At 35.8% G+C, this 22,023-nt stretch overlaps 2 protein-coding genes across 3 annotated transcripts in view; both read left to right on the top strand.

Moving 5' to 3' along the window:
- The window catches only part of Rrp42 (exosome complex component Rrp42), a 13,442-nt gene extending 718 nt beyond the window's left edge, over positions 1-12,724 (top strand). The window contains exons 2-6 of the mRNA XM_043021179.2: positions 5,206-5,402; positions 6,936-7,101; positions 7,502-7,696; positions 12,122-12,280; positions 12,572-12,724. Of these exons, the coding sequence (XP_042877113.1) occupies positions 5,206-5,402; positions 6,936-7,101; positions 7,502-7,696; positions 12,122-12,280; positions 12,572-12,670 (816 nt within the window). The 3' untranslated portion in view covers positions 12,671-12,724. The remainder of the gene's footprint in view (positions 1-5,205; positions 5,403-6,935; positions 7,102-7,501; positions 7,697-12,121; positions 12,281-12,571) is intronic.
- A 3,457-nt stretch (positions 12,725-16,181) lies between these two features.
- Positions 16,182-22,023, top strand: LOC122256455 (tRNA (guanine(37)-N(1))-methyltransferase). Of its 2 annotated transcripts, none has more exons than XM_043021178.2 (2): positions 16,182-16,338; positions 20,103-22,023. In XM_043021178.2, exons 1-2 carry the CDS (start codon positions 16,331-16,333, stop codon positions 21,691-21,693), a joined length of 1,599 nt encoding a protein of 532 aa, XP_042877112.2. In that variant the 5' UTR covers positions 16,182-16,330; the 3' UTR covers positions 21,694-22,023. The 2 variants fall into 2 exon arrangements, with proteins under 2 accessions (XP_042877112.2, XP_042877111.2); XM_043021177.2 differs by having other exon boundaries at positions 16,195-16,299.

Below are 22,023 nucleotides of genomic sequence, written 5' to 3'. Positions count from 1 at the left end.
AAGGTTTTCTCCGTACTCTGTGTAGGGCAGACTAACCCAAACAAATTTTTCCATAAATCCATCATAAAATGCGGGTTTATGCTGATTTTGGAACCCTGAAGCTCTGGAGCTAGTGCCCATACAGCCATAATACTTCATGACTGTGTGCACACTTCAACTGTGAGCAGATCCCAATGTTGTGTCATTTACGCATTGACTTCCGTCTTTTAGGCCTAGTCGGTGCCGATATGTATGTCATGACACCCGTATGCAATGGGTTAATTCAGAGCACTTCCTTTGTAAATTGTTGATAAAGAAGTTATTCATTTGGTTTGATACACCAGTGATACATTTATTTTAGATCACTCACAATGTTAATAGTATGATGTCAAGCTTACACTGACCATGTAACTCATTTTTGCAGTGTGTCAACTACTTCATGTATTACCACGTAGTTATAAAAACTATTAACCCATTGGTCGTGGTATTAAATAAATATTTGTGTAGTAGGTTGGCTGGTTTACATTTTCTGGCACGGTGCCATCCGCGTCTATGACCGACTCTGCCTTTGCAGTAAATCATGCCATCCGCTGCTAATGGGTTAATTCTAATTAAAAGAGTGTTTCCTTTCATGATTATATATTCTGTGCATTTAATTCAAGTAATTGAATATTTCTAAAAAAAAATAATTATTTTTTGTTTATTCTTGTATAATAAACTGGATGTGTGTATTCACTACTGGGCAGTTTGACAGCTCTTCGTCCGTCATTCCTTGATGACTGCCAGTGAGAAGAGTGTTACATTTATCAATTTAGTGTGGCAAAAATGGAAAAGAGTGACATCAGTAGCCATCTCATTGTAATTTCAGAGCCCATCAATTGCTCCAAGTGTTGAAATTGTGCATTTTTTATAGAAGCAATCTAGGTGAAATCACCAGAACCGAAGAAAGGAGCAAAATCATTTTTTCTGTATACAAAGGTATGTGGTTTTCTGATGCCAAAGTACATGTTGAAACAAATGTATTCACCCCTTCACTACGGGCAGTGGAAAACGCTCTCCACTCCGCATACGAGCTTCCGGCGCACGCCAAATTTTAAACTTTGCTATTGATTATGACAAGATTTAAGCCAAAACCTCAACATAATCATCATGTGTTATATATCAAAATATGCATAGTTAACCTCTTCCCCCATGTGCATGTGACAAGTTATTTACATGGGTTGGGAGGAAGATGGAAAGAGTGACCTTGGTGGGAGGCCTCACTCAGATGACCAAAGAAAATGATTGAAATAGTATGGTAAACTAATCATAATAAGTTTTATATTTTTACATAATATTCCATAAATAAATAAAAAAAAATTATTGCTAGCAGGGCGCATCGGTGCCTCCCCTGGTGTAAGTGAATCCCACTCTTATGTAATAATAATAATGAAAGTCAAGTAATCCGTCGTATCATATCTGACCTCTATTCTGAAAGATCTCGTACAGTATCCGGAAGAAAGAAAACTCAATTCCACCAGAACCCAGCCATGACGCAGTATGCGCATCCTCGGGTTTGACGCGAGCGCTGCGAGGATGCAGTATACGCGTCCTCGTGTCGAAGGGGTTAATGGTGAGGCAATATCTATTACTATTCAGTGTCCGCTCCCCTGGGGGGTCCAGGGGTCAGAGCTCCTGGCAACGGGATAGGTGGGTTGAATGGTCAGGACGAAGGGGTCCAGCGGGGCAGAACCCCCAGCTACGTTTTTTTTTAGTGTATTGCCTCTTGGTTTGCCAAAAGTTGGAATATGTTCCCTTAGAATTTTAAAGGTTGGTGCTTCATGTTGTAGATTTTGATTAATGGCAGACACGGAGGATTTTAAACATTTTTGTGTTATTTTTCGTGTGCTCTTATTAGATATTTATTATATTTAAGCCTGTTTTACCCCTTAATTTTCCTGATATACTTCATGGCTTCCCCTACTGTTGGAAGTTTGATAATTCCAGAACCAATCATTTGCAATGGTAAACAATAGTAGATTCACATAATAAAAATTGCAGATAAAACTTTTCAATTTTAGAATTCAGTCGCTATGAAAAACTGGAAATATACCCATTTCTAGAAGACACAAAAACACTAAATTGTGCAACGTGAAATGGTTAACTTACGTGCACTTAAAGTGTATACCTATTCAAAATTCTGATGTAAAATGAGCAATTTTTAATAAATGGGTTTTGCAGTTACCATACTTTCTATACTGGTTGGAAAGAATGCATAGTACCAAATTTGAAATCAGATGTATTTGAATGCCAGTACGGAAAGTATGGAAACTGCACACTTAAGATTTTTTCTTGGCCACTAGATTATGGTTGGCATTCTGTGCAAATTGAAATTAAACACTTCTTAGGTGTTATAAAATGTTCTTGATATAAGAATCTTCTTTGGAGTAATTGGAAAACAAATCTTAGAAATATAACAAAGTCAAGAATTTGAATAAGTTCACACGTAAAGTGTACATATGTAACCCACTACCCATGGGCCATATTTTCCATACTGATTTGAATGTGACATGATGGTAGACACTAAAGTTAGTTCTGATATAGCCAATTAGATTTGTAATAGTTAATCATGTGACAAAAGAAGTTTGACAGTGGAGAGGGCTGTTGAAATTAAATCAGCTCCATCATGGCTACCCAGTGCATAGGATGTTAACCCATTAACAACGGGTAATGTGTTTTTTCGTCATACATGATGCAGGAGCTCTGGCCTGACGATGGGCGTCATGATATTCGGGGATTTTGGATCACTATGTTATTTTATTGTGCTATGAGTAATGAGTGAGTAATGTTGACAATTGCAGTCATAATTATCATAACTACTGTAATATTAACCCGTTGCTGACAGGGGATAGATTTGCTTACACAGGCTCCAGGATGAGTTTTATTTCTGATCGAGGTAGCTTCTGCAGCATAATTTGATTTTTCCCACTCCCTTTTAGTGAAGAGGTAGGGAAGAGGAAGGAAACTTGTGCTTTTGACAGTGAGTGCCACAATAAAAGGCATCCCTACTGGCACAGTGGCACATTGTAGGCATTGGGCATGGTGTGAGTCACCTTCCTCCTCTCGTTCTTCCTGCACATCTTTCATCTGCGGTACTTTAGAGCAAGAGGTCGGGAACTTGCTATGTGCCATCACTCTAAAGAGATAATGCTTGCTAGAGACCTTAGATGGGTGCCATTCAAGGCTCCCTCTCCTGCTGGTGCTAGGAGAAAGTGGTGCCATCTAGGTTTAGTAAGTGAGTTGAAAACCATTTTGCTTAGTATTACGGCAGTTATGATAATTATGACTGCAATTGTCAACTTCACTCACTCATTACTTATAGTACAATAAAATAACATAGTGATCCAAAATCCCCGAACGCCATGACGCCCATTGTCAGGCAAGAGGTCTTGCGTCATGTATGACGAAAAAACACGTCATCCGTCGTTAACGGGTTAACCCATTATTAACTGGGATCCTAACGACCTAAAATGTCACTGCGGCACTGGCTTAAGATTAGAGGGACAGGGCTGACTTTGGAAACCTGTAGCTCTAGAGCTAGCACTGGTACAGCCAGAATACTTCTTGACTGTATGTGCGCTACAACTGTGTGCAGATCCCGATGTTGCATCATGTACGCATTGACTCCCGTCTTTTTGGACTAATCGGTGCCTACATGTATGTCATGAAACCCATACGCAATGAGTTAAGACAGAACCTGGGCAAATACCCCCTATCCACCAGCCTGGTCTGCAATATCTTCAATTTCTAGATTTGACAAGTCAAAAAATACATGGACCAGCTATAGTTTTGAACAGAATCTTACTTAAGCAGTTACTCCACAGGCCAAGTTACAGTTAGTATGTCACTGAGATTCTGCAATCATATCAAACTTACTTTGTTATCTTTATGAAAACTCAAAATGGTTGATTTAAGCAAAATGGGTTTCAACTCATATCCAAAACGTAGATGGCACCACTTTCTTCTAGCACCAGCAGGAGAGAGAGCCTTGAATGGCGCCCATCTATGGTCTCTAGCAAGCACTCTATAGAGCGATGACATATAGCAGGTTCCTGACCTATTGCTCTAAAGTACAGCAGATGAAAGATGTGCAGGCAGAATGCCTACAATGTGCCCCTGTGCCAGTAGAGATGCCTTTTATTGTGGCACTCACAGTCAAAAGCACAAGTTTCCTTCCTCTTCCCTACCTCTTCATGTTATCTTCATTTTGGATGGTTATAAGTTTTGTGTTCGTTCGTGACAGCACACAAATATGAAAAAATAAAGTTGCTTTTTGTCCTCCCCAAAAACAACAATACTTCTGTCACATTGAGGATTAAGAAAAAAATGAGTTGATATGGACCCTGAACTACAATTTTAATCAACTGCAGAATTGATAGAGCCTGTGATATGACAGATATTAAGTCTCTAAAAACAGTAAAACACACAAAAAGACAAAGCACAAAAATGGCTCTAGCTGTACAATGAGTGACAAAGGGAGTGGAAAAAATCACGTTATGTTGCTGAAGCTGCCTCACTTGGAAATAAAACATCCTGGAGCCTGGGTAAGCAAATCTATCCCCCGTCGGCAATGGGTTAATATTATGGTTATTATCGTAATTATAACTGCAATTTTCATCATCACTCACTATTTACTCATAGCATAATAAAATAGCTCAGTGATCCAAAATCCCCAAATCTCATTTACATCTTTACACCCATCATCAGGCCAAAGCTCCTGCATCATGTATGTCATGACACCCATCCGCAATGGGTTAACAGAACATGAGGTATAGATTTTGTAGATCAGTTGTGTGGTTGGGGGATTCCCCCCCCATTAAGTCTTAGGGGGCAAATTACTATAAATATTGTGAATGTACATTACAATGGCTATATTATTGACTGATACTCTCAATGTAATAGGGATCATCTCCAAATTCCTCTACATCACATATTATATAGAAAGAAGATACTTAGTATTATGAACAACCTGCATATTACTGGTGGTGTTAACCCATTAGCAGCTGATGGCATGATTTGCTGCAAAGGCAGAGTTGGTCATAGATGCAAATGGCACCATGCCAGACATGTAAACCAGCCATCCTACTGCACAAATATTTATTTAATACCACGACCAATGGGTTAAGCAATTTCTGTGGCACAAAATGAGTTTTATAATTAAAGTAAAATCTTTATATTTTATAACAGCTTGGTGTTCGTGTAGATGGACGAGGAAGGCTAGACTACCGACAACTCGAAGTAGAAACTGGAGTAGTTTCCACCGCAAATGGGTCAGCAAGAGTAAGACTTGACAGAACAGATGTCTTGGTAACTGTGAAGATGGAAATAGAACGTCCACTACCAGATCAACCAGAAAATGGACGAATCCATTTCTTTGTGAATTGGTAAGTTAGTCTTTGTGAATTGTTATGCGGTTGAGAATGTTCTTATGTTTATTCTTTAAGTTTACTGCTTTTGGTATTGGTTCAGAACTAGTGCCATTTTAAATCATATGCTTCAGTATCTAAATTCAATAACATAATGCAGGGTTTTACTAGCTATTTCTACTAACATGTTCATTGAGATGTTTATTTTTATTTGTTGATTAATCCCTAAAAAATGATATATGGCAATTGTCATACACAGATACATGGATACAAAAAGCAAAAGATAGCAAAATTCATCTTGTCTGTGAACATTTCCATTTGTGGATTAGTTTTCAGTCTCTCTTTTCTTTTGCTTTGTTGTGTGATCTCTGACCTTTTCCATTTTTAAGAGTTTAGATACCACAAATCATTTATTTATGCTTGTATTTTACATATTTATACAATTGAAACACTCATCAAGGCCATAGTGATGTAACTACAGGTCCACATTCCTTTATCCGAAATTCTGAAAAAAGTTTTTTCATTGAGTGTGAAGCATCAGTTATCTCTACATAACAGTTTTGTTTGGTACATGAACAGCTGCTCCAACTCCACACTCACTCACCGCATGGTGAGTGAATGTGGACATCCAGAATAATAGTCGTCACTTGTATCTCAGCACTTTAGTGTTTGTACTGTGTTTACTGTGTGCTGATATTTTGTTTTTGCATTTTATTTTGTAACTGTGTTACCATTAATGCTGCATGACATGATGTCACATCATGTGGTGGTAGCACTTAACACCAGGGACGTGATATTACGACTTTTTATACAGCCAGCACGCCAGGAAATCGTGCACACAAAAATCGGCCATGGCCAGAGTGAGTGAATAGACCAGGGTATTAGGCCTGTGCATTTGAAATATCCTAGCATTTAGACCAACTAAAATCAAAACTGCCCCATTAATCGGGTTAATTTCACTGTGAAAATATCAAAAAGAACTGCAGATGTCTCTATGGGTAATAGTAGTCTTTCTTTATCTTTAGTGTGAATATTTTTGCTGCACTGTTTATATTTGATTATGGGATGCTGCCCTAGACCCCACTGGGGTGCCACCTTCATTCTGAAATTCAAAAAATATCAAAATTCAAAACACAACTGACCCTAAGGGTTTCAGATAAGAACTTTTGTACCTATACTACTTGCCAACAAATATTAAGGTTCTCTTCTTTTTAAAGATCATGCCAAATCTTAATATAATGAATAACTGTATAATGCATCCATTATTTTTATAAAAGGAATACTTTATTCTACAATTTATCTGTAGCACTGAATTAATAATGTAAAGAAACATACACTCAATTATATTATTTGCAAGGTAACAGCATATTTAATATCATCATGTAAGCCACATTGTCATTTTCATTGCAATTAAATATAAGTAGTACATTACATTTACACAATTACCAAAAAGAAAATAAGTCAAGGAAATATCCCTATAAAGTTGAAGAACTCACCTGATTTTGCATATAGAGTTTTTTGGACATTTCTAATACTCACTTTCCTTTCCAGTTCTGCAAATGCAACCCCTGAGTTTGAAGGTCGAGGTGGAGACGACCTAGCCACAAGTTTGAGTGCCATGATGGAACGTGTATACTCCTCCCCACACACTCTCGACAGATCCAAGTTGTGTGTTGTGAAAGGGAAACACGTCAGAGGACTGTATATTGACATTGAGGTGAGTGCTCTGTTTCATCATAATTTATATCCTATGTAGAAAAACATATAATTTAGACTGAATTTTTGATTTTTTAATAAATCTTCATTTGCATTACATGTTATTAGTAGTATGTATTGAAAAGTACAAATTTTGATAGATTCTCCATACCATGAATAGCGTAATTTCTATTTATTTGTTTCATAATACACTCTCTAGAAATAGAAAAACTTGATTTTAGCCCCCATAAAGATAGGGCAGTTTTGCCTCCAGCCGGACAACAAATCATGCACAATTTTTTTTTTTTTTTTTTTTTTTTTTTTTTTTTTGTGGGGGGGGGGGGGGGGGGACTGGTGGTGGGGAACACCAGAAAAAAAAGATAACGTGACCTTTGTCCTTATCTTATCCATACATATTACAGATCTTGGAGTGCGGAGGAAATCTGTTTGACGCCATCAGCTTAGGTGTCAAAGCAGCACTGTGGGCCACAAAGATGCCAAAGCTCTATGTCACAGGAGAAGATGGGGGAGAACTGGAGTTTTCTGTGTCAGACAATCCACATGACATTGATAGAATAGATGTATCCAATGCACCTATTCTTATTACCCATTTAAGAGTAAGTGTAGAGCATTTGTTCTCTGTTTTATGTGTGTTGATGAAAGTTGGACCAGCTTTTACTCAAATGGATAGTGTACTTGATATGTCTTATTCTACTTCAACTTCTTTTTGGTGGTGTTTAGCAATGTAACATAGTAGGGATGTACTAATACCAAAATTTTAACAGATACTGGCACTTCTATCACTACTGATATCAGTACACTGGAAACTAGTCTTCATAATTTTGTGATTTTGTTTTTAAGTTTGTCATTAAACATAGGTCACATCAACACTTGGGGCTCATGTGTAAAATGAAAATGGATGAGTATAATTGGAAAAAAAAATGCAGTATGTGTTCAAATTTGATAAAAGGACTTGTATGAAGATGGTGCTTTTTAATAATAGTAAAATTCTTGATTTCAAAATTGGAAATACAGGAAAATATCTTTTTACTTTTTGGGTTTCACAGCTAAAATATTCCAATAAAGGGTTAATATTCAAAATATATAAAACAAATAAAAAACAAAAAAATCCAGGTTTCAAATAAAGATAATTTTTATTTTATTCTAGAAAGATCTTAAACATGTCAAGAACTGTCAATAAGAAATCTAATAAAAGCTGGAAACCTTAACCTGTTGCCAACAGGGCTATTTTGGCTCCAGTTGACCTAATGCCTCAAGCTATTCACATACACTTCCCGTGGCCAACTACTATGCACATGCTCACTCGGCGTGCCAGCCAACAGAAAGCCAGTATTGCCTCCACTTGACGTAATATCTTGTCACCCAGCGTCATAGGAGAATGCATTGTGAGGCAGTGATGGGGTGAGAGCTGTGGTAGGGTCCCACACCCAGTACCAATGTGTCTCATACACATCCACAGTAGCAGATGTGGCTCATTACCAAGTGTCCTGTAATACTATGCACCATGTATTCAATAATACTAGATAATTTAGTGTTACCAATAAATCATTTTTGATTATTGTAAAACATCCGATGCTGATTAACAAAATAACTTGCAATGAGTAATATCAAATATAGTAAATTTCTATTAGGTATTGGCAGTAAGTCAGCTGATAAAAATACTGATACTCTAAAAATAGGCTGATACCACCAGTACTGATATTAATGTATCGGTACATCTCTGATAAACTGATAAAACACCTTAGATTGATTGAAAGTATGCATAAGGGAAGAAAGTTAGTCCATGGAATAGCCACATTGACAGAGTTACCAGTTACTAATGATAGTCAACTATAGTCCATTTTCTGTTGCTGATGATATATGAATATTCAATGTTACTAAGCAAAAGATAGTTTTTTAAGGACAGTCATATATGCCATCTGCTGACAGATGATGCAATGTGATGATTGACAGGAGCACCCATGTGAGTGGCTGTTCTTAAGATTTTATATCTCACCCTGCATAAGTTCTGTTTATTGATTGCATAGTAATATGGGATATATAACAATTGCTGGCTGATGATGATGTATTGAGATGATTGACATTGGTATCCACCAAGTGACTATTAACCCATTAACAACAGAGCGGTTTTGGCTATGCCTAATCCACCTGCTAGGTTATATTTCTCTCACACGAGCCGTCTCACTGTGGGAATCTGTGCGCTGAGGCAGCAGCCCACTGCCGTCACACGCTGCAACAGAGGTCCAAACTTTCTCTTTCTCTTTTTATATACAATTTTTTACTGTTTCATCATATTCAGATGACTATTATACACAATTTATTAGGTGTGTGAGAGTTGTAATAGACTGAGTATGTTTACTGGAGTCCAGTTTAGCTCTTTATGTGGTATACACTTCATTAAAAAGAATACTTATCATATGATGGGAAGATAAAAATAGTGTTGTTGCAATTTTTTTTTTTTTTTACATTATATACATTGTGCTACACCAATAGTAAGAGGAAAGAGACCCAGTTATGATACTTCGGGAAGCAATCAAACTGACATTGGAGTAGCAATGCTAGGTATCCTTATTTGAAAGTGCTCTGTAGCACCTTGGAATCTGCTAACGCTGCTGAGGTGGGAACAGTGCCAGTTCGCCCCAGATGTGTGGCAGTGCTCCATTCTAAGCTTCATGGACTTGGGAGTGGTCGGGTAAGACGGAGCCAACACATTGACAGGGCACTTATTGACCCAACGAAGGGCCAACATACCCGTCACTGTGCTGCGGTAGTCCACCATTGCCTGCAGGTCATTCAGCATAAACTTGCAGTTAGCCTGCACCGTGCCAATCGCATACATATGCTGACACTGCAGGTAATGGAAAAGGGCTGGGGAGGTATACCAGTTATCAGTATGTACCTCATACCCTTTCCCCCCGGCAAATACTCTTCATCGTCATCTGACAAAAAGTCAAAGTAAGCCGGGGTCACGGCCCTGGCAGAAGCAGAGTCACCAGGCTCCTGAGAGAAGGATCTGAAAAAGAAAGAAAAAAAAAAAAAAAAAAAAAAAACACACACACACACACACTGGTAAAACTATCGTCACACATGCTAAAACTATATACACATACGTAAAAAACAAATATTGACACAAAGGGTGCAGAAGGAAAAGGAAATAAATTGGTAACTTACAGGTAAGCACCGACTCCTGAGGTAGATGGCAGTGGGTCCTGTTGGTCATCACTTGATGATAACTTAACAAAAAAAGACAATCAATGAAAAACTTGCTAGAATTACAAAACCATGTGGATACTTTATATTTGGAAACAGACTTGCATACAACAGATATGGTATAGCGTATTTGCATGCACATATGAGATAGTGAAATGAAAGGTAGGTGTACTTACTGGTTGAAGGGGACAGCAGCTGCGGCAGAAGAGCAAGTCTTTGTGAAATGTGACATTACAGGGGCACAGAGCAAATGATTTATGGTACTATTTTTGCCCCCTTTTATACAAATTATAAGCCAATCAGGTCACGCTCTTTTTCCGGCATTCCTCGAGCAGTGCTGGAGGGCATGTGACGTCATTTACCTCCTTCTCCCATCTCCCCTTTACATCACTCCCCCTCCCCTTTCCCTCTTTCTCATTACTCTTTCACATATTATACTATCTTTCTATCTCTCTCTTGAAGCATGTTACACATCCATGACGTCAAAACACTAACATACATACGCATACACATTTTCTCATACCCTCAAGGAATGACAAGGCATGTGATGTTATAAAGCTTCTCTCTCCCTCTCTTTATTATTCTCTCTATCTTTCTCTCTCTTTCTCTCTCTTTTTTTTTCTTTTTTCTTATCTTATTTTTTCACTTTGTTTTCTTTCAGTCTGTTTCTTCTCTCTCTCTCTTTCTCTCTCTCTCTCTCTCTCTCTCTCTCTCTCTCTCACTCTCACCCTCACTCTCACTCTCTATCTTAAAATACTTATATATATATCTCATGACGTGGTATGCACATCCCCTGTGTGAAGACTCGAAAAGCAATGACAAAAAAAAAAGTCACCCGTCATTAACAGGTTAATAAAGTTGCATAGTTACATGGGATATACTTACCTTGTGCAAAATACAGTTTACTTTCTAATATGCACTGTTTGGTCTCATTTGTTTGATTTTAGTTTATATATCAACAAAGCTTTTATAAATATCCACCAAGTGGCTATTAGTAAGTTGCATAGTTATGTGAGATTTACTTACCTTATGCAAAATGCAGTTTATTCTTTAATCTGTACTGATTGACCTCATTTGTTTGTTTCTAGTTTATATATCTACAAGCTTTTATCCTTGACTTTGACTGTAATTTCATCAATACTTTTATATTCTCACTAAGGCCTAATTTGTTAACCCAATAATAACTGGATGGTTTTGGCTGCGCCTGGTCATTTTGCCAGTGTGTTTTGAAATGCACAATGCCTAGTCCTGCTTGCTATTTGTATACTAAGGCAGCAACCAGCCGCTGCATACCTGATCACAAGGCCACAGCGAGACATTCATGTCACTTGATGGGAAGACCAACCATGTCATGATTTGAACTATATGTCATCTGGCATCAAGAAGTTAAAATCATTTGAATATGTTTGTTGCCAATTTTTAACAAAAGACCAGGTCTGAATATAAACTGTGAATGCACATAGAATGAATGTATGGAACATTGTATTATTAATTCAGATTCAGACTAAAAGGTTGATATTCAGTCAAGATCTGCTATATGCATTTTGAACCCATTTAAAGCTTGAAATTCCATACCTGAAATTGGAAGAAGAATAACTAAAAAAAAATTGGGGGGTATTATTTATATATATTACATATGATATATTTTTCAGTGAAGGGATTATTGCAACTGGGTCATATATAAGAAGAATTCATAAAGAATACAAATTGCAAATGAGTGATATAAATGGATTTTAGTAAATATATGGAGTATCATACAACTGTTTGATATAGTTATCTAACTCCAGTTCTTTTTTTTGTCTTGTTCCTAGATAACAGAGAATTTGACAGTTGTTGACCCTACACCAGAAGAAGAGTGCTGTGGGCCAGTTCGTGTTGTTGTGAGCGTAACACCACAAGGTTTCATCACTGCAACACAACAGTTTGGTTCTGGGACGTTTAACCCTCAGACTTTAACTGCGTCTTTAAAGGTAAGTGATATTTCATATGTCACATCAATAGTTTTATTCATTAATGATGATAAAAATAGTGGTAAAATTAGTATCCCTTTGTTTTTGCTCATATTTCAAATATTAATTAGGAAGTTATCATTCTTGTCATTTGGCTTTTCTCCTGGTAATTTAGCAATTATTACTGATCTATTTCTGTACCGTATATTGTTACTGATCTGCTGCCACTGAAACTTATTGTAAAGGCTGAGTTATACTATACTAAATAGGAAAATAAATCATTCTAACTTTCTACTCTGATTTCTTTACCAGAGTGCAAGGGACCTTGGTCAGAAAATCCACAGTCGGCTCCTTAGAAAATTGCAACAGGAAGAACAGATGACTGACAGACAAGTGAAAGGGTTCCTGTAATTTTTATAAGGGAAATTAAAAGACAATTTTATAATAAAAATGGAGACTACCTTTTTTAATTGTTTTACTTACGTTACCTACAGTATATTAACTGAAGAAGTATAATATTGTTTTTACAAATCATACACTAAAGATTATAAGTATATTATATAAAAGTATATAATATTTGCATGGAACAAAACCCAGTGAAGCTGAAGGTTTGTTATTTAGAATCAGCCAAGTTAACAGAAAGAGCACCAGATGAGACATTTGCCACAAGTTTATTAGAGAGCTAAACATCTAACACGATGATACACATATGTACAACAATCAGGTACAGCACACATCAACAGTGCAGAATATGATGGGCAGAGGTCACATGGTGAAGAGGAGAATGGCGGGTCACACACGCAGGGTTGCAGAGTTAACAGGCGAAAAACTGAAAACCACTCCTTTTCTGCATGGTCTTCGTGCCACTTCCATGCATCCTTGTCCCTCAATACCATACCTAAACTAATCACGGGTGACCCGACCTGGGGGGGGGAGGTAACTTCTGCACACTGAGGTCAGTGTGAACATCAACAGTGCCAGTGTAGAGGAAAGGGGCAGCGCTTGCCCAACTTATCCGCCAATCGGGAAACATGATGTTTCTGACATGTGCAACCTTCTTAGGGGTTGAGTTCTCTTGGACCTGCCCAGTCAAACATGCCTGCATCTCCAAACACAGCATAATTTCCCTTACAGAAAGCTATATACATATATAATATATATATATAAATATATTTATATATATAAATTTATATATATAAAAATATATTTATATAATATATATAAAAAATATATAAAACTAGATCCAAATCTATAGATCTATAGTAACATCAAAATCATCATACTAGTTAACAAGAGAACTGATTGGATTTGAAAGAGTTTTGATATCATGTTTCAACAATGCCATTACCTGAAAGCAGCCTCCCATTATGTGATGGGGGGGGGGAGGGTAAGAAGAGTAAATTATCAACCCTCATGATTATCCCTGGATTAGGGCCCCATATAAGCTCAGGATCAGCTCTGACTTTAAAAAAGAATGAAGAGTAAAATAGCTGGAGTAGACAAACCACACTTGTAGAAGAGAAAGAGTAAGGTTTCTTCTGCCTGCTGATGGAATGGGAAGATCACATAACACCCCTGAAGACGTACCTTGGCCCAAACTCCTCCCAGATTATGACTGAATCCATCACACACACCCCTATTATTATCTCCCTACTGGTGTTACTATTAACTGATAATGAATATTTACTGGTATTAATTGAATGATATCACTCATATAAGATTTTGCCTTTTGTTTCATGTAGTTTCAATAGTCATATAATGTGTAACAAAACAAAAATAAAAGAAATAATGTCACATTTTCACTTCACTTCTTTAAAATTTCATTCATTTGTCAAATTTTGTGTATTCAATATTGGAGGGATGTGCTCAGAGCTGAGGTTAGTTTCAAATTCAAAGAACAGTCATCTTTGCTGAAGTATACACCATATGTTTGTTATGTTAGTCTTAAGATCAAGTCAGTTAATGATGTTTTATTTTTTAATGAGACATGAATGTAGATTCTCTCATTCCAAATAATTTTCAGGTGTGTAAATCACACCTTTGGAACAAATGTCCCAGATTATAGTGCTAATGCTGTTACTGTCACTTTTTCTATGTGATATATGAAAAAATCTACCTTAAAATATCACCTCATTGAAATACGTCTGCATCAAGATATCTGAATAGATAAAAAGCAAGTAATATCTCAGGTAGCACCATAATTGTTTGTAAGGGTACAACGGAACTTTTTTTATGGACAATACAATTATTGCCAAAACCATCCAGAAAATATAGTTGCATATTAAGTACAAAATACTCAAAATATAAAAACAGATAAAAAAGGTAATAGTATAAAGTGCAAGCAGTAATACTTCTGCCAATTCAGATTTTAGAATCTTTCCTACTTCTACAAAATCACAAGTGAACATGTCTATCTGGATTTTACAAAGTATAGCCTTAACTGATCAACTAGTCTGCTCCTTGTGCTGTTGAACCAACATTCTAGCACTTAAAATCAAGATATGTTAATAAGATAATGAAATGGTTATATACAAGTAAATGTGACTGAAATAAATGGAAAATTGAACTATGAAATTTGCATTATGGATATGATATTCAATATTGAAAATGTGTGTTCTAAAGAAGTGGTATTGCATATGTCGGAACAATTTATTTTTGTACACATTGTTTGTAGAACATCTTAATTGATAATTAAGCTATTGCCAAAAACTGTTCAGGAAATATAGCTGCATATTGAGTAGAAGTGAAAACAGATAAATAGGTTTAAAGATAAAAAGTTTAAAGGGCACATAGTAATACATGTCCTCACACCACAAATCTATGAACCTCTTCCCATTTCTACTGAATTATACATTATGTCTAGATTTTGTATAAAACACATTCTTGAACAATTATTCTTTGCTTCTTATACTACTGAACCTACAAACATACATAAAAAATAAAGTCCAAATAACATACAGATACTAGTATTTACAAAAGAAGTATGTGAATAAGGCCGCTTGTAATAATGAATACAGTATATCTAGTTATATAAAATTAAGCATGATCCAAGCAATGGTGTGATTTTAACTACAAATCCTTTATTACAAATAGGAGACTCAACACATGAGTCTAATGCAAGTTCAGTGTACTTTTACAATTATTTTCACAGAATATACAGTTTCAAAATATTATTATGATTTAGAAAAGACTAAAAAGGATACTACTAACTACTAAAAACACACGTCTACTCTTATTTTTGCAAACTAGGTGAATGCTTAAAGAACTAGATATATGAAAGTCTACCATATAACTTTGATTATATATCAATAACAGAAAATGACTTTTTAGCATAAACTAATTTATTATCGCACATGGTTCGTGATCTAAAGTCATTTTATCCATAACTAATTATTGACATTTGTAAGAGACAAAATTACAAGATTTGGGCTGAGTTTTTATTTCTATTACTTTGAGAATGAGACTGGAAAAAGGAAAGGAGGATAAAAATAATAACAGGGATAGTAATAATATTGAGAATGATAAAGAGGATGTAATAGTAATAATTATAATATTGTTGATGATGATGTTGATCATGACCATGACAATGATGATGGTGATGATAGTAATTATAACAATGAGGATTATAATAGCAAATATAACAATGAGGATTATAATAGTAATGATAACAATGAGGATTAAAATAGTAATGATGATAACAATAGTAACAATTATGATGATACTAATAGATGATATCATTAGTATCATTATCATTATTATCAATCAAATGATACATCATGTGATAACAATAGTAAATAACAACAAAAATAAAAGGAAAAAAACGATTAACAACAAGTATCTTTATCAAAGACTCTTAACAAAAACACACTAATAGGAAAAAATAAAAATCAGACCCAGTTCCATCACAAATTACGAATTTCAAAGGAGAGAGAAAATACCACCTATAATGAACGAAAAAAATTTGTTTGCTTCATCATTTTATTTACTTTTCGAAACACGTGGCCTTTGAATCCGAAAAGATCGCACAGGATGTTGTTAATGTCAGTTTCCAGGAGATTTTAGGCATTAGGGATGCTCTGGTGTGTATAGTGTGTGTGTTTTGTAATTAGTTTAGTGGTATGGTAACACATGGGAGAAAATTGGTTTGTTTTTACAGTGGGATGGGTAATTTTTTGGAATTTATTGGTGTATGTATGTTTTTTCGGGAAATTTAGGATTTTATTGTTGTTTGAGTAGAGAAAATGGGTGAATTAGTTAGAAATGTCAGGTTTGTTGATTTGTTTGGAGAGGGTATTTTATTTTTGTTTTATGTGCCAGATATGCCTATAGGTAGCAAGGGTGACCGGCAGCCGGGCGGGAAGTTACATTATGAAACATCACTATTTCATAGGAATTGCTATTCTCCCTACTTTATACTGATTAATAGGGAGATAATCACTTTTTATATAGACACTTCTATAGCTAGAGGTGTAGAGATAATAGAGCAAAGATTTTCAGTCAAATTATGAATGCACTAATAAGTGCTCAGAAAAGTATTTGAAATTAAAAAGAAATTGAGAAGGCAATTTGTATTAACATTTCAACATTTATGGTGTGGCTGCTAATCTTTAGAATTAAACAGTCCATCTGAAGAAATTTTGGGAAAATTTGTACGACTGGACTCTTTGCCTTCAGCACTGTGGCAAAGACCAATAAGCTCCACCTTGTATGTCTTGGCATGATAGAGCTTGTAGACGTTGGTTTATTATAAAATTAGGCTGCTGTCTAAGCTCTAGCTGGTCAGAATGTAGATGTAGGTTTGTTGTCCATTAACTTATACTGCGCTACTCAGGGCTATTGCTATAGTGTCATGTATAAATATTGCTAATGTGTAAAAATGTTTATGGATGTATTTTTTTTTTGTTAGGATATAACAGCCAGTGCTATATTATGTGAAAATTCCTGTTTTGAAAGCCACTACAGCTGTCTTCTGAATACTTACCACAATCTTGAATGAACATAAATACTCCTTCGACAGTATGCTCAGGGAACACCGACCCTATGCAGGGTAACTAATCAATGCAGTGTGACACTAGACCCAATGTTTTACCTATAATAATATTCATCAGTTCCTTCCTTGGTAGCAGTGCTTAATTTTATGACGACGGTGCATCACACCCTTGTGACACAGCTAAATTCCCGATGCTGGGGCGTCATGCCAGTGTGACATTTCCAATGCAATATTGCAATGGCCCGGCGTAGGGGTTTTCGCGTAGCGCGTTCCCCGTTAGGAAAGGGTTAAGTCTCTGAAACGTAAAATGCTGTCAGTTATCTTTAAGTTTTTAAATATTCATGTTAATATATTTGGTTACTGTTCAGAACAGGACGGCATTGATGAGGAACACAAAGAATGATGACAAAGATTATGTTTACTGTCTATTGGCTGTGATTTATGAGAAATATCTGAAAATTCAGCAAATTTTATAATCACATATATCTTCAACGAATTTTCAGGAAAATATGGTAATTGCTCTGAAAAGGACTGCATGAAATTACGCCATTTCCCCACTTTGCGCTCTACTATTTGTTAAGAAAGTTCACTCAAATATATATATATATATAGAAAGTTATAGCTTGGACTAGAGCTAATTTCAAAAATAAGTAAGGTTAGGTTAGGTCTTTGGGTAAGCTTTTGTAGACTACAAATGCCCCATAAACAGCACATTCAAGTTTCGTTGCATGCCATGTCATCTGGCAGGCATTAGTTAAAGCATGTCTCCCAAAAAAATACAAAAAAATACCTTATCCACCAAATATTTCCACTGACCAGTTAAGCTAAAATAAGTAAAACTGATTGAATTACTAAACATAACTCATTTTGTTGTAATCACTTAACCAAATTTAGGTAACTTAACCTACATACAAAATGGCATTATATTTGTAAGTATTATGATTGACCCATTGCAAATAAGGGATAGATTTGCTTGCCTAGTCTCCAGGTGGGTTTTATTTCAGAGTGAGGCAGATTCTTGCAGGAAATCTTGACTCTTCCCACTAGATGAGAGCCTTTTTTGTGTTTTAATTTGTAATTTTTTTGTATTGAGAGTCTTGTGTGTGTCATATTACAGGCTCTATCAATGCTGGTAGTTGGCTAAAATTGTAGTATAGAGTCTATATCAGATCATTATTTTTTTTATACTCAATGTGACAGAAATATTACTGTTTTATGAGAGGACAAAAAACAACTTTATATTTTTTTGGCATTTGTGTACTGTTATGAACGAATGCAAAACATGTAATCATAGCATGAAAAATGGGGAGATGAAGGAAACCTGTTTATGACTATGAGTGCCACAGTAAAAGGCATCCCTACTGGCATAGGGGTATATCGTAGACACTGGGCATGGTTTGAGTAACTTTCTTCTTCTCATTCTGCCTGCACATCCTTCATCGATGATACTTTAGAGCAAGAGGTTGGCAACTTGCTTTATGCCATCACTCTAAAGATAGTGCTTGCTAAAGACTGTGGATGGGTGCCATTCAAAGCTCTCTCTCTCCTGCTGGTGCTAGAAGAAAGTGGTGGCATCAAGGTTTTGGTTAGGTGAAAACCATTTTGCTTAATATCATGGCAGCATTAATAATTATGACTGCAATTGTTATCATCACTCACTCATAACACAGTGATCCAAAATCCCCAAACGTCATATATGTCAGGACACCCATTGTGAGGCCGAAGCTCATGCGTCATGTATGTCATGACACCCGTCCACAGACCCCAGAACTCATTTACCACATTTCTGGCATTTTCTTTACATATATTTATGAATACACTCATTGGTTTATATTAGTTTATAATCAGTTTAGGGTTTAGGTTTAAGTAACCCTCTCTGGACGGGTGGTACACCACGGGTACTGCGTATTCAAGGCCCATTCACTGGGTGCCGTCATATGGCGTCGTTTATTTAATTGGTTTAGGCCTATGCGTTCGAGAGCCCTGGCATTGTAACATGCAAGGCTGGAATGCCCCCGGCATGAATGGGTTAAAAATGGTTGGCATAGATTAGATTCAGTTAAAGTGAGTATAGAGTAGTAGGCATAGATTGCAATAAGAAAAGAAACAACTTGAGTATTTGTGGTTCAGTACAAGAAATGTCAGTCTGATCATTATACAAGACGTTTATGAGTTTTTTTCAAATCTTTAGACAATGATTCCTATAGATCTGACCTGCTAAACATGTCTGAGGTTTTTAGAACTTTCAATTATCATCCTAAAGATCAAGAGACCATGGGGAGACTTTTCAGCAATGTGTATCTGTCAGACCCCTAGGGGGAAAGTAAACTAAAATTTGACACTAAATTATTTCAAAGCTTATACTATCAAAATTAAAGTATGACATATGCATGGAAAGCATTATGAAATGGTAGTAAATCAGTTTTAGAGTTCTGACCAAAGCCATGTAAAAAAATGATATATTTCATGTATTGTTTGACTTAGTGTATACAAGTTTTTTTCCTTATGAAAGTTTTTTTATGTGGCCTTTTGTTTATTTTTTATTTATTATTATTGTTATTATTATTATTTTTTTCATTTAAACTTCTTTTTATGAATAGTGGACCTCTACTAGGAAAATCTTCCATTAATGTAATTTATCAGTTTCATCTACTGTATTGCCAAAGTAAAGTGTATATAGTATTTGATTTCTTGGCTTGAATTGTAGAACATGTGCATGAAATTTCAAATTTACATTTTAAGTGTTATGTGTTTGCATGGAATAATAGTTTAAATAAATATTGATGTGAAGAAAGATTCATCATAATTTGAACTTAATACTGAATTGTGTTTAATTCTCTGCTTTTATTTCAGGTTTGGTAACCAGCTCAGAGCACAGTTGAAGACTTGCTGTATTAGTGAATGGAAAAAAACAGTGAACAAACATTCTGTGAAATCAAAATTAACTTTGGAAAGTCAAAACTACCGTTTTTATCAGACAAATAAATTTCATACACAGAGACAAGTTTATTTTTCACATTTTGCAGACAGTTCTACAAGCTTGAGAAAATATTTAAAATACAGTTTACCATTAAACAGATTACGCAGTCAAATGGATGTACAGCTACTCCTTCCTCCTCTCAGTGTGAGAGGGATGCAAGAATTGAATCGAGAAGCATTTCAAAAGACAATTACTGTTCCACAAGTAATTGTGGAGAGCAGAGTAATTAGTCAAGCACTGAAGAAAGTAAAAATATATTTATTAAAACTTGAAAAGTTGAAGCCAGTCGAAACCACCGAGGATAATCCAGAAATGAAGAGGATTCTGCTCAACCCTCTACTTGTAAAAGATATTAATGATATCAAGGTATGTTTACAGGAAATGCTGGAATCTGGTGAAGCAGCAGTTGAGATGAGAGATGTTGTCTTGAATTATGATAACTGGAAAGCTGAAGATATTTTGCGGGCAGTGCTGCCGGAAAACCAAGAAGCAGGACAGAGTTACTCCATAATAGGGCACATCCTTCACCTCAACTTACGAGAACATGTGCTCCCATACAAGACTCTAATTGGTCAAGTGTTGTTAGAGAAGATTCAGAACATTTCTTTGGTTGTTAACAAGACTAACAATATTGATTCAACATACAGGAATTTCCAAATGGAGGTCTTGGCAGGCAGTGGTGATACAGAAGTTACAGTAAAGGAAAATGGATCAAGTTTTACCTTGGACTTTGCTAAAGTTTATTGGAATCCAAGATTATCCACCGAGCATGAACGTATAGTTAAAAAATTGAATTTCGGAGATGTGTTATATGATGTAATGGCTGGAATAGGTCCATTTGCTATTCCAGTGGGCAGAAAACAGTGTTCTGTGTTTGCTAATGACCTCAACCCACATTCCTATAAATATTTAGAGAAAAACTGTGCAGGCAATAAAGTAACAGAAAGGGTTAAGTGCTTCAATCTGGATGGAAATGAATTTATTAAAACTGTGGTTAAGGAAGATTTGTTGAAGAAGTGGAAAGATCCACATTTTTGTGGAAACATACACATTACAATGAATCTTCCAGCACTTGCTGTTGAATTTCTTCCATCATTTAATGGGCTGTTTGAGGATGTGGAAGATATTCCTTCAGAAATAAAGATCCCGCTTGTTCATGTATACATGTTTACTCCTGATACAAAGGATGATACTGCAATTGCAAAGGTAGCAGAACAATTTGGTCTTTCTGTTCTAGATAGAGAACCAACTACAGAGGATGACCGTGAAGAATCCATAAAAGGCTCTGAAAATAGCTTTGTCAGCTTACAGCAAAATGTCGAGGAAGTGTTCCATGTACGGCAAGTTGCCCCAAACAAAGCAATGATGAGAGTGAGTTTCAGATTAAGCAAAGAAATACTCATGGGAAGTGCTGTCACCAAGAGCGAACCCCCTTGCAAGAAACTTAAAGTTGAAGAAAGTTGATATCTTTATGTTTATAGCTCTTGTTTGTATGATTAGTAAAAAGGGAGCTTTTTTAGTTGGAATTTATTTTACATATTGCACATATTTGTGATATACAAATGATAGTGACTGATGTTTTGTTGATTGGAAATATTGTATCAGGCTGAAAAATTGATATCTGCTAAACTTTTTCTTCCTGTTTATTGATATTTCATTTGGTCATGTTCAATAGTTGGTCATATGTAAATAATATTAGATTTATAGGTTCATTTCTTAACCATTTTAATTATTGACAATGTAAATTATTATAACAAAGGAAAACCTATGTTAAATATACAGTCCACAAAGCTA

Source organism: Penaeus japonicus, unplaced genomic scaffold (assembly GCF_977035675.1).
Source record: "Penaeus japonicus unplaced genomic scaffold, GWHDUDI00000001_assembly GWHDUDI00000017, whole genome shotgun sequence".
Classification (NCBI taxonomy): Eukaryota; Metazoa; Arthropoda; class Malacostraca; order Decapoda; family Penaeidae; genus Penaeus; species Penaeus japonicus.
Note: the sequence above shows the minus strand (reverse complement) of the source record. Positions and strands in the feature narration are given on the sequence as shown.